Raw genomic sequence first — 13,630 nt, forward strand, 5'->3', positions numbered from 1 at the left:
GATCTGCTTGAGGGACGTAGGGCTCTGCAGAGAGATTTGGAATGGTTGGATGCATGGGCAGAATCAAACGGGATGAAGTTCAATAAGTCGAAGTGCCGAGTCCTGCACTTCGGCCACAATAACCCCCTGTACCGATATAAGCTGGGGACGGAATGGCTGGATAGTGCCCAGGTGGAAAGGGACCTGGGGGTGCTGGTTGACAGTCGATTGAATATGAGCCAGCAGTGTGCCCAGGTAGCCAAGAGGGCCAATGCCATCCTGGCCAGTATCAGGAACGGTGTGTCCAGCAGGAGCAGGGAGGTCATTCTTCCCCTGTACTCGGCACTGGTGAGGCCTCACCTGGAGTATTGCGTCCAGTTCTGGGCCCCTCACTTTAGGAGGGACGTTGAGTTGCTTGAGCGTGTCCAAAGGAGAGCAACGAGGCTGGTGAGGGGCTTGGAGTACAAGCCATATGAAGAACGGCTGAGGGAGCTGGGGTTGTTCAGCCTGGAGAAAAGGAGACTCAGGGGCGACCTCATCGGTCTCTACAACTTCCTGAAGGGTGGCTGTGGTGAGCTGGGGGTCGGTCTCTTTCTCTGGGCGACAACAGATAGAACAAGAGGACACAGTCTCAAGCTGCACCAAGGGAGATGCAAGTTAGAATTAAGAAGGAAGTGTTTTACAGAAAGAGTAGTCAGATACTGGAATCATCTACCCAGTGAGGTGGTGGAGTCATCATCCCTCGAAGAGTTCAAAAAAAGACTGGATGTGGCACTTGCTGCCATGATCTAGTTGAGGTGTTAGAACATGGGTTGGACTTGATGATCTTATAGGTCTCTTCCAGCCTTGAATTTCTGTGATTCTGTGATTCTGTGAAATATTAATGAACATTATTTGAAGTTTTCTAAATTAACTTCAAAAATAATTACTGAATATGCATATGCCATAGATTTAATAGCAAAAGTAAAAGCAAATATCCAAGTGGCTGTTAGTTTAGAGTTAATTTGATTTAATATACATAAAGTGAGAGGAAATTAGTAATCTTGCCAGTAATAAACTTTGGGTGGCAATAACTTTCAGCACAGAAGAAAAGTATTTTCCATTTCTTCAAAGCTCACTTTAGAGTCCCTTTTTAGATGTTATTTTTCTTTCCTGCATGTCATCCATTAAAGATTAGCTGTGGAAGGTTGGAGCATGGAGAGATTATGAATGACAGAACAACTCCTGCAGAATAATAATCAGTTTTTGGTATTTAATGCTGTTTGACTTTTGCAGACACATTTCTTATTAACCTTTGGTACAAACAGAAATCCAGGTTCCTGATATCTCATGGAGAAGATGAATTCAAGATCCTCTTCCAATTAAACTGAAATAAGGCCAATATTGGGCTTTAGCCAAGAGAACTCAGTAGTTCCCAACTCTCATATTTATAAACCTAAATATGGATGATATTTTACAGTTTAAGAAGGTAATGCATATACTTCCCTAAACCAGTTTTCTGTGCATAATTTATTTACATAATTAGTCCGTATAACTCTTAGGGGGTTTGTCCTATTAAATGCTTTATTATGAATACTAGTTCCTGAATATATTTTCAAAATATTTCCTGATAAATAACACAATTTTGAAAATAGCTGCATGATTTGAATCCTCTATATGGGAAGGTAAACAATCCATCTAAAGAACAGAAAAAAACCACAAGGTGGGGGCATCGTGACTGGGAAATTCTTGGCTTAATTTTTAACAGCTTAATTTGAAATTATATGATTTTACCTTCAGATTGTCAGAATTGTTGGTTGTCAAAAAGTTGCATACAGCTCTTTGAAGTACATTATATGATGAGTTGGCATAGATTAAAATGTCAATTACTGAGCTATTTATCTGTGGAAATTGTATGTAAAAAGCAAGCCAGTTTCTTCTTCATTTTTTATGACTAGTCTGTCCTTTCTTCCACACAAGTGCTAGGTGAGCATTAAGAATTGGGTTTTATTCAGGAATAAAAAGTTCTGTAAATGATCTACTTCTTGGGGTGTTACAAAACTTTCCTTTAATGTGACAAATTATAACTTGCAAACTTTAATGCAATGTTTATATTTCCCCCCTAAAAATAAATATTCAGGCATCAGCAATTACCCACTGAAGAAAAACGTTTAACAGCATTATGGTTTAAATTTTGAAGTCAGCTGTGTTTAGTGTGTTAGAGGCAGAGGCTTAAGTATTGTACAGGGATTGGCTTTCACAAGAACTGCCTTGGGGTCTGTGTATAATGCTGTCTCCTATTCTTTTCCACTTTATTTTTTTTAATTGAATTGTGATCTGAGTACATAAAGAAAACCCTATGCAGAGCTGCCACTAAACAACTTTAGCCTTTTTTTAAGGACACTCTTTTTATAGCGTTGGAAATGTAGGAGCAGATGAATGCTATGCACTAAATACATACAACAAACACAAAGCAATAAAGAAGTCAGTGTGTTCTATCAGTGTTTGTTCAGATTGCTTTATCTATAAAGTCACATTTAGGTGTAAATTACTTTTAGTCTATAACTCCTGGTACAGACTGGTGAAAACACTTCAGTATTTTTCCTATGATCTTCTTATCACTATTTTACTTTTAGTTTTTCAGTTGTACGTCATAACTGAAAGTAAATGAATGGTAGCTTTCAAAAAAAGCTAGAAACTTAAGTTATCTGTTTCGTAATAGAAAATGTCAACACTATTTTTAAGTTGACAGTGAGCCCTGGAGCTCCTGATAGTTTGCCATTAACCTGAATAAGAACTTTGTAAGTGCTTTAGAATTTGAACATTTCTGGGGATTATCTGCATTTTGTAACATGTATAAGCAGAGACCAATTAATGACACATTTTAAAGGCTTTCATGGCAATGCAGGGGTTTTTTTCTTTATTTGTCTATGATAAGATTGACTTATTTAGGAGTTGTGAGCACAGTCATTAAATTTAATAGAAGGAAATCTCAGAGGATTTTGATTTCTAATTTAAGTGGATGAAAAATACATACAGGTTTGTATTTCTGCAAGGAGAACATGCATATATCCATACAGTCAAATAAAATTTAATATATATGTAAAACTTACTTATATTGAAAATCAGTTATGGTAGTGTAATAATATTTACTGTATCTTCTGAAATACAGTAGCGCTGTGTGTAGTGATCTCATATTTTCTTTAGAAGACTTGGCCTGTATTCTAATTTTACTTTTTTTATGAGTAATTTTAAAAAGTGATTTCTGCTGCCATAAATAAGTGATTTCTGTTTTTAGTCCCAACGTTTTCCTCTTTTGCCTCTCTTACTCAGTTTATTTTATTTACGCAGATGACCTCTAGGAAATAAGCAAACAGACTTTTATCCTGGGACTTGTGCTTTCCTTGCTTCCCCCAAAGTTCCATGTTTGGAAAATCATGAAACACTGTTTAAACTAGAATGATTTCCAGCACACCTTCTCATTACTGCTGTTTTAAAAGTGGTTTAAAAAGTATAGGAGATAAGTTTGCCAAAAGAATCAGGTTCAACTAAGAAAATATGTACACTGCTTTGACTCAGTAAACTCATACTTGGTATGGTTCATCTTCTTCATATTTACTTTTGCCCATATTAGAAAACAATTAGCTTACTAAACAAATTTGAGTATTTGGGATAAAAAAATCTACTTTGAGTCTCTCTCATTTGACTAAGAATTACATGATATTTGATAAGCTTGTTTAAAAATGGACATATCCAAATATTATTGTAAACACCCATTGATTTGTTTTACCTGCAATATAAGTATTTTACTTAGTTGGCTTACATAGTAGCTAATAATATTTGTTAATGTAATTTAACTGCTGTGAACCTTTACTGAACAAATATTGAAATTTATACAAGTCAAAGAAAGAGAATCTCTAATGACTTTTGTAAAAGCTTCCATTTAATAGTTAAGGAGAAAAGTTTATATGACATACCAGATGCAATTAACAGTAGATTTTACATTTAATAAAAAGAAAGAAGCATATGTATTTGCTTTATTCATTCCATCATAATTTGCATTAGAGCTGTGGGTGTTTAATGAGCAAATTCCAGCTAAAATGCTATATTGATTTTCTAAGTGAACTTTGTAATAGCTATCTACCTTACAAAAGCTCTCTGTTTACAATTGTTTTCTTTACTAAAAACTAAAAATGTTTTAGAATTGATGAGTTTAGCATAATGATTCTTTTAAAATAAAGAGCTCTTTTAGAGTATGCAGGGAGTTTAGTTACAAGGAGAAAGATGTTATTAAAATATTTAAAAAATTAAGTTTATACAACTAAACTAAAAGTGCTGTACTTTTATATACTACAATATTTGCAAGCATGGGAAAATAATCCTTTTTTCTTAATTCAGTTCTCTGGGATTAAAATATTTTAACTCTTGAATTCCATTATAGATATGTGTATATATATATATATATATATATATATATATATATATATATGTCTTAGTAAATGACACAATTCATTTTAGCTTAATACTAGACTATTCATACTGCATTTCTGTGTGTCATTTTCTTACCTGAAATATGAATTTTGTACAAATTTGTGTTTCTTCTTGGTCAGGCTTCAAGATGGAAAGGATAGGGGTGGCTGGTATGCCACTAGAAGGTCTCCAAGGAAAACCTTGTAATGGTGACCAGAGCAGTTGGTGAAAAAGTAGCTGGATCTGTTTTCTCTTTGGATCAGGCAGTGTAGCAGTATGGAGTTAGAATTTTGCTGGATATGTCATATCTTGAATGGAATTTAGAAGGGTGACTTGGTATTAATCATTTTTCACCTCACATTTTAAAGAAGCATAGGGATGATAATCTGGATAATTTTTACTCTTTCTAATATGAAAGAATGTCATGTCACTCTTTCATAGACTCTAACTGGACAAGCTTATACATCACTTGTTTTCCTAGATATGGCACAAAATGTTTTGCTTTGCTGCTGCATTGAGACCTAAATGTGTATGCATTTCACTTATTTCAAGCATGCTGTGGTCCTTACAGTCCTGAACTTCTACTTGGTGACTCATCCATAGCTCAGTGTAAATGGGGAATGTTCAGACTACCTGCAGTCGTGTGACTGTCATAATATTCCCTAGAGTAGGAAAAAAGGAATTTAAAAAATGTTAAATAGGAGTCAGAAATGTATAGCCACTGGGTAACAAAACCATCAAAACTGAATTCAGCTTTGGCTGGTGAAGAGATCAGGTGACTTAGTCATCCACAGACCATTAAAATGAGCTAGATGAGGTCTTTAAGTATTTTTAAATAAGTAACTTCTTTTGGCAGTGTCAGTATTGCTATGTTGTATTAATATGCCATGTATCTAAGTATCTTTTTTTTTTTTTAAATTTAGATTACTATGCAAGCATCTTACATGGTTTTCTACATTTTCCCTAATCTGTTTTAGAATTAAACTTGCAATATTGCTTTTAAGAAACAGAACTAAAAACCAGACACTTTTAATTGATATAGAATGACATAGAAGTGACATGAATTTTATATATATATATATATATATATATATATATATATATATATATATATATATAATATATAGAATTTACATGAATTATATAGAATTTTTTAATGCAGTTTGTGGATCTGGTCTGTGGGATATTTACACCAATGCTTTACTTTAGTGGAAGGATAAGAAAACAACAAGAAAGAATTGCTCAATAAAGTACTTTTCGTAGCTGCTGGTTAAAAGACAGTGTTTTGTAATAGACTTTTGGGTGGGGGAAGGGTTCACTGTTCAAAGGCAATTAGCATCTGAGCTGCTGTCAGGGGTGGTAAGATTTCAGATAAGCAGGATGCTTAAATAACTTGAAAAATCTTTTTTTCTGAATGCTTTCATACTGTTACGTGTACATTACTTTGGTTTAATGACAAAGAAGAAAAAAATCTGTCTTTTAAAAGCCTGTATAGTCATTATTACCACTGGCCATATTTATGCAGAGAGGGACTGAGATATGCCAAAAGACAGTCGCTCTATGTGTACGTGTACATTCAAAATCCATTGCAGGAGTCAACAAACTGTGGGGTTTCATGCTGAGGTGAGGGTGTTCTAAGGTCTGACAGAAGTGGTGCACTTGAACAGGCCAGAAAGAAGTTAGCTAAACTGGAAAATAATTAACCTCAGAATAGTAATAAGTGCCAAATCTTCAGTTATTTTAGACAACTTTCAGTTCATTGCAGCAGTTGTTTTCAAGGTGAAAATTGCATAGTGTTTCCACTTGCAGCTTTATGGAAAGGATTCTCTGTGAAGTGTCTCTGTTTATGATGCTAGATACACTGACATAATTTACTGGAGAAGCCATAGCAAACAAATATATTTAGGTACTGATAGGTAATAATTACCATAGAGAGTCAAGCTGCCTGTGTATTCCAGATCCAGTCAGGACATAGCAGTTGCACTGTAGTTCACCCAGGCAGTCATTGCTCTGGCACTAGTTTCCCTGCCATCACAGATCTCAGCAATTGAAATGGAAGTCTGGTGAGCTGAAATGCACAGCCTAGGTTACCTCCTATGTTTTTTTTCTTGTCCTTGCTGAGCCACCTACTTTTGCAGATATCAGATGCATTCTCTGCAAGTGCTGTAAACTTATTGCTGGATACCAGCCAGTGCAAAGGCAATGTTACAGCTGCCTTAGTCCTTAGTTTTTCCATTCCACATCAGGCAAAGTTTTCTTTTTGCAAACAGGGGAAATAGATCTTCAAGGAAAAAAAACACCCTTCTTCTGGATTAAAGAGAATTTAATCAGTGTTTGTTAATTTTTGCGTACATTTCAAAATCTGTGCTTCCAGTGCTGAATTTCTTTTGGTGTTGTTGGGACATAACTGTTACAGCTCTGACCTGATGACGTGGCTTGTGGCTCCTCTGAGGGGGAAGGACTGGACTTTCACAATTAATATTTAGCCTTTCCCTGTCTGATTTTGTGTAATGGGCTGTTAGCCTGCAACGTTTTGCTAGGCTTGCAAAAAATGCTTCCTTACTCCTCAGTGACAGTCTGCTCCCCAGCTTGAGGACAAGATTCCTTTTTTCTTGGTACTGATAAAATGTATTTTGTGCCAGTAATATAGTTGGTACAAAAATGTGCTACTGTGTTTCTATTGTTTCATTCTGTGAAGACAAATATAATGTTTCATTATATATTCCACTATGAAGTTTTTTGTGCAATATGTACAGAGGTGAAGTAAGAGTAAAATAACAAATAAAGGCCAAAAAGTTGATCTCAATTAGGTAAGAATGGAGGGACAAAAGCTCTAGACTTGTAGTAGAAGGGACTAAGTAAAGAGAGAGGAAGACTTTCTTTGAGATTGTAATGACTTAAGCAGTGGTTGAGGGAGGAGCAGATAGTTCTGAAGGGAGTAAGGAAGCCCAGCAGCAATGCCTTAATAGAGAAAGTTCTTGAGAAAGAAACATCAAAATTTGAAAAACACTATGTTAGGAGACTATGGCTATACTCCAGTTTGACAGACTAGAAGGGCCAAGGAGAATGGAGAATTCAGGAACCTATAGACCTCAGCTGAGTTTTTTGAGGTTTCAGTGAGAGAGAATATAGAACTCTGTCTTGGAGTGACAGCAGTCTTACAGCATCCTGAAAGTCCCTAGACATTTTGAATGCATGGTTTTATGATGACTGTGAGGAGAGATTTGCAGTATTGCAGGGGGAAATGATGAAAGTATGAATAAAGATTTTAGTGGAGGCAGGGTCGGGGTAAGGATTCTGGCAGTGTGCCAGAGATGGTGTTAGACATATTGACAGGGGAGAGGCAGGGAGAAAATGTAAGCTCAGGATGAGGAATGACTTGAAGGTGTTAGTTTGCTCCTAAGGATAGACAGTAAATCTTAGTTTATTGGTACCTAATGCTCTAAGGTCCATGTATGCTGTAACAGATAATATAACAGTATATTACACAATAAAGTAAAGGCTTGGCAGAGAAGGAGACATGCCAGCTGTGCCACTCTTGTGATACCAGAGATAGACTATAAAAATATTAGAATTTTTAATATCACTGTGCCACCCTGATAGGAAGCGGTCTGATGGTAATAGTTTTAATGTGTGATTACTTTTAACTCAGTGTCCTAGAAGAAACTTGCTAGTGTCTTATATGATTCTGAGCTTTAAGAATTACTTTTCCATTAAGCAAGTATTCAGAACGCCCAGCAAATCACTTTCTTTCCCTGTTAGATTTTATAGGGGTGAATTTGAAAACACATAGATTTATTTAATACCTTAAAGTATTGAGTGTAACAATTAACAGCAATTTAGTGTTGTGTCTAAGAAGCAATATAGACTTTATGCAGAATAATCCAAGGTCATTGGAGAAGTGTTGATTTTAGGAGGGGGTGGCAAAGGCCAACATAAGTGCATCTAATAGTGCTTTTCCCTGTCAAACTTGTTTGTTGAACACACTTTTGCAGCTCTGGTGGAAGAAGTTTATTCTGCTCAACGGGAACGTGATGAGGCTGTCATGGCAAGGCTTAGGTTAGCCAATGAAGAGAGAGATGAAGCATTTCTGCGAGTGCAGCGTTTAGAAGAGTCTCTCAAAGAGTAAGTATACATTTCCTGCACCATGTAAAAAGGCTGTTGTGTCACTCTGTGACAGTCATAAGCTGCTCAACAGTGGTTATAGGAAAACTTAAGACATTATTATCCATGCAATGAAATAGACTGGGGCTAGTCTTACTGTGTTATTGGTTAATTTGTTTGCTGTTTTATAAAACCCTATTTTTCTCTGGAGACTGAGAGAAGGTGAATAATTTTGATCACAAAAATTAAAAATATAATCTAAAGCTCCAGTATTGATTTATTGAGGGAGAAATAAGATGAATGTGACATTTTATAGGGATCTTTTGACACAGAGTACCAGAATGTCAGTCAAAAGATGCAACATATAGGAAATCAATCAAGCCTTTAAGCCCACTAGATAATTCCTTCAGCAAAATTTCTACTAATTATATGGGTGACACAGTAAAAATATATGGGTTTTTTCCCTATCTTTAGTGTAGGAGCAGTTTATAAGGTAATAAGGGTACAATTAATAGTTCACAGATTTTTATGTATGCCAGTTTAACTCAACAGAAATAGGCAATCATATGTTAAACAGAACTAAGGGGAAAATTATAAAGAGTGGTTTCTTTCTCCCTTGGGATATAGGTAGCTTTGAAGCTACAGTTTGCTTCTCCATACAATCCCTGGCCATCTGATTTGTGATGATCTTGGTGATCATCTTTGTTAGTCCCACAAAGACTAGAGTGGCTGAGAAATTTCTCTTACTTTTCTCCCAGGGGAAGTACAAAGAAACAAGCTTTCCATGGCAGGAGACTGAAAAGGTGCAGTTATTAGTTTACTAAATGAAAGGCAATGATGTTTTAATTAATTGATTCTGCTAAGAACATTCCTGTTTCAGGCAGAAAACCAGTCATCTTCTTTTGAGTATTGTTATAGTTCAGGCCAGACAATATTATCTAAATTAATTTCAATAATCTGCACATAGTTTGTCCACCATTACTCTGTAGAATTTACAAGTTAATAGAGTAGTCTTGTATGTTCCAAGAGTAAAGAAAGTTTTGTATGGCTTCAAACATCACATGATCCTGTATATAAACAGTTAGCATAAACTCAAGATCTTTGATCTTAAAGCTCTCAAGTAATGCAGAAAATTAATTATTCTGGTCAACAAACTTGGTCAATGACTTGGGTTTCTGGCATATTGCTGCTTTCTCTGCAGTGGAATCCACAGACACGTGAGTGGCAGTTCTTGATACACATGAATCCCTCAGAACACCTTCACTTGTTTTCCCTTCAACCCCTTCTGTCTGCTTCACTCATGTTCTTGTAAACTGACTTAGTTCTGTGCAAAAGTATGAGAAAAGAGAAGAAACTCCATTTCTCAGAGAACATGCATAGTACCTTCCTCAAAAACATGTAATTGCAGAAGACACTGGAAACACTGGTAATGCCAAAGTAGTACTTGTTCCCAGGAGAATCAGTAACTCCCTTGACTGGTAGTTTGAAGCCAAGCTATTACATTTTATTGCTATCATTTAGAGAACAGCAGTTGTACTAGCTGTCATCCACTTGGGTGTTCTTTCCCATGCTTTATAGAGAGGTCTGATACCCTGATGCCATTCACAGTCTCAGAACTGGTTTAAGAGATTTCCCTGTGGAGAACATGAGCTTTCTTTTCTAACTACCACCCTTGATAGTTTCTTCCTTCCTTATGGTGGTTGTTCAAACGGTCAAGTTCCCTGTCTGAGACGTGGAGCACATAGAGGTTTGGGGTTTTTATAAAGAACATTGGCTACTTGTGCCACACTCATCAAGTTTTAGAGCACAAGTCACTCTTCCCATCTGCTTTGGACTTACTCCAATCAGAGAACTTTACAAGAGTGCAATATTGAACAGCCAGCCAACCTTTATCAAATGCTTTAATTCTTTCTTTAAATTAGCAGCTGGAGCAGTTCTATTGTAATTATTTAACTGTAACAACTAAAATTCTTTCAGGCCTGTTGGCTCTAGGGGTTATGTTATCAGAATGTGTTTAGAAGTGGGAGAGGAGGAATCCTTGATTACTGCTGTTTAAAATCATAATGCTTTCATTCATTGTCTATGCACAGCACAGGGAGAGTTACCAGGGCAATTACACAGCTCTGGATGCTACTTTTTTAAAAATATTGTCACCTAAGGAGATGTTTGTATACCTACAGATAGATCCCTTGTGGCAGTTATATGCTGAAGGTATGCTTATGGCAGAAGTTCATGTTCTTTTTTCCACTCCCATTTCTCCCTAAGGTATCTTGCTTACCCAGCCTGTTGGTTGGCTGGGTGGTTTTGTTGACCCACACTTTTAGCAGCGTAGAAGTCCTCTGGAGGAGCTGGGTCAGTCCTGCCAATTTACTTTGACAAATACTGTTCTTTTCATTGTGAATATAAACTAGCTGGAGATCCATTTTTAAGTCCCACATGAAGTGGTACTTAGAACAATGTAAAAACCTAAAGCAGGATCTTAAACAGGATCTTAAAGTAGGACCTTAAAGCTGGGCCAAGGATCCAGCTATGAGAATTTATTATAATAATATAATAATTAATACTATTATGTTTGTTATTTTATTATTTGTGTTACTTTATGAATAAAGTCAAACCCAGCAAAGGTTAGCTTTTACTTTATTTTGTTTAGTTCTGATGCTGAGTGAATATGTTGGAGTAGTTACTGCTTCTGAATGCCATGTAAATATAACAGTGATAGTATATTCTGAAATATACACTGATAGTATATTCTGAAATATTTCTTTTTAATTTAAAATTTTTTGTACTTGTTGATTTACTATGTCTTATGTACTGTTATCTGCAAAACTAATGGAAAATGTGGTAGCTTGCTGTCAAGTGTTCTATAATGTGTTTTAGCTGAAATCATGGCTTTGGAGCAGTGCCTGTCACAGCACTGCTGAAGTGTTGCTGTGTAGAAGATGTTTAATAGTACTGTATCTGTCCTAAAATATCATAGGCTACTTTTAGTAGAAGTCACCATTAAGTAAGTAGCAGTGGAGTGGTAAGGTAACTTTAATATGCTCATTTTTCTAGAAGAAAGATCTCTGCCCATTTAACTAACCTTAGATAAAATAAAATGTGTACTATCCCATTTATTAGATTTTTGTGCTATCACTTGCTACTTTTACACAGCCAGTATTCAATGCTGTATGACTAAATTCCTCATATCATCTTTGTATTTGACAGGTCAATATATGTTCTATTGAAATAGAAAGGGAGGAAAATGCAGGCAGGTTTGTTCCAGAATTAAATAGGGGCCTTGCAGAGAATTTGCTTAGCTTCCTATTTTATGCAAGATATAAAATCAAAATATTTTTAAAGTTACTTCAACCGGGATTTTTCCCTCATTTTGGAAGAAAGAGGTGGAAAAAGAATTCCTTAAAAATTAAAAAAAAACCCCTATCAACAAAAGCCATGTTCCGTTTCATTTGGGGTGCAATAAAAACAACAAAAAAAAAACCCAGCATGTAAAAGTTGTAAGCCCAGAAATAAATAAAATAAAAGCATCAGTCATTTCTATCACTGGGGAACTTTTTTCATCTAAGCACATATGAACAATTGATCCTTGTAGTCATATATAGCAGTAAACATTAATAACTTAACAGTCTGAAGTCAGTGCTGAAGATATGGAGCATTATTGAAAGATGGAGTCGAGCAGGTGGCACTTTAATATGTTCAGTGTCATGGTTGACTCTAAAGACTAGTAGAATGAAATTACTTGAGGTTCTAAAGATTTAAAAAGCGAACTCATTTTGCTGCACTAAGGAAATGCTACTGATCAGGCTTTCTGTGTCCCTTTTTTCTAGGCTAGAAAATATTAACCCTGAAGAAAATGACATGGTAAGCCATTCTCTGAGGAGATTTCTTGATGTCAGTCTTATATCTTAGAGGCTTAAGTTCAATTGAGTGGGTTTCATGAACTAAGATGTGGGAAAAAGAAGAATTGACACACTAATAATGTACATCTTTGCTGCAATATGAAAATTCAATAACTTCACTCAGTCAATTTACAATTCACATGTGCCTATTAATTAAAACCCTATATTAAATAAAATATATTAAAACTTCATGTCTGACTAACATATAATGCTGTTGGTAGACATTACAGGAATTACTGAACAGAATAAACAATGCAGACACAGGGATAGATATACTGAAGAATGGAGCTATAATTCTGAACCGAATACACAGGACCAAAGAACGTAAAAAGAAAATAATAGCTGAGGAAATGAATGCAGTAATAGAGCAACGGGATGCTGCTTTATCTCAAGTAAGTCTCTACACGTATATTATCACTCAGTAGAAAATTTCTTTTTTTGTTCTTTTTTTTCTTGGAGGGGGGCAGGGGTTAGTTTACTTTTGGGGAAGAAAACTATTTTGTTTACTTTTCTCTCTTGAAAATCTCAAATGAGAGCCCTTGTAGTAAATGTCTGATTACTAATCAACTTTTTCTTCATGGTAGTAGTGTCCATTAAAATGGCATCACTGTGTTTCTGAGAAAAGTTATGTTTGCATTTTTTGCACTTCATTACTCTCTGTCTTCTTTCTAAACAAAATGATTTTCAGTGAGTTGACCAATCTAAAAAGCTATTTAGGGCTTAGTTTTGAAGTGTGCTGTATTGGTGAAATGCATTGGATGACAGTTAACTGGGACGAAAAGATTTATAAAGGTTTGCAAGTAGCAAAAATATACATTAAAGGAAGGTAACAGTACCACGTGCAACAATGCAAGCAATTCCTCCCTTTGTTGCCTTACGTGCAGGAGATAAAAATCAGCATGTGGTCCTTGACTCTCAAAGTCTTACCCATCTACTATGTGACTTGAAAGAATCGGGGTTCTTTCTTCTGCTCAGATCACTCATTGCCTGCAATTTCCTATTTTGACAGAACAGTAATTGTCTTCATTCTCTTCATCATAAAGAGAGTTTCCTTGCATTTTTCATCTCACGGAAGAGTTTTTGTCAGTACTTTGGTTTGAGTTTAGGTTTTTTATCGACTGTTTTTAATGCATTTTTAACTCAATAAAGAGTTGTAAGGAGGAACAGACCAAGTAGGGAATATATCTCCTGAGAAAAGA

At 35.7% G+C, this 13,630-nt stretch overlaps 1 protein-coding gene across 1 annotated transcript in view; it reads left to right on the forward strand.

Moving 5' to 3' along the window:
* MIPOL1 (mirror-image polydactyly 1) overlaps positions 1–13,630 on the forward strand; it is a 151,431-nt gene that overhangs the window by 25,730 nt on the left and 112,071 nt on the right. Inside the window, exons 6-8 of the mRNA XM_058807361.1 lie at positions 8,424–8,553; positions 12,360–12,393; positions 12,653–12,823. Of these exons, the coding sequence (XP_058663344.1) occupies positions 8,424–8,553; positions 12,360–12,393; positions 12,653–12,823 (335 nt within the window). The remainder of the gene's footprint in view (positions 1–8,423; positions 8,554–12,359; positions 12,394–12,652; positions 12,824–13,630) is intronic.

This window comes from Ammospiza caudacuta, chromosome 6, assembly GCF_027887145.1.
Source record: "Ammospiza caudacuta isolate bAmmCau1 chromosome 6, bAmmCau1.pri, whole genome shotgun sequence".
In the NCBI taxonomy this organism is placed as follows: domain Eukaryota; kingdom Metazoa; phylum Chordata; class Aves; order Passeriformes; family Passerellidae; genus Ammospiza; species Ammospiza caudacuta.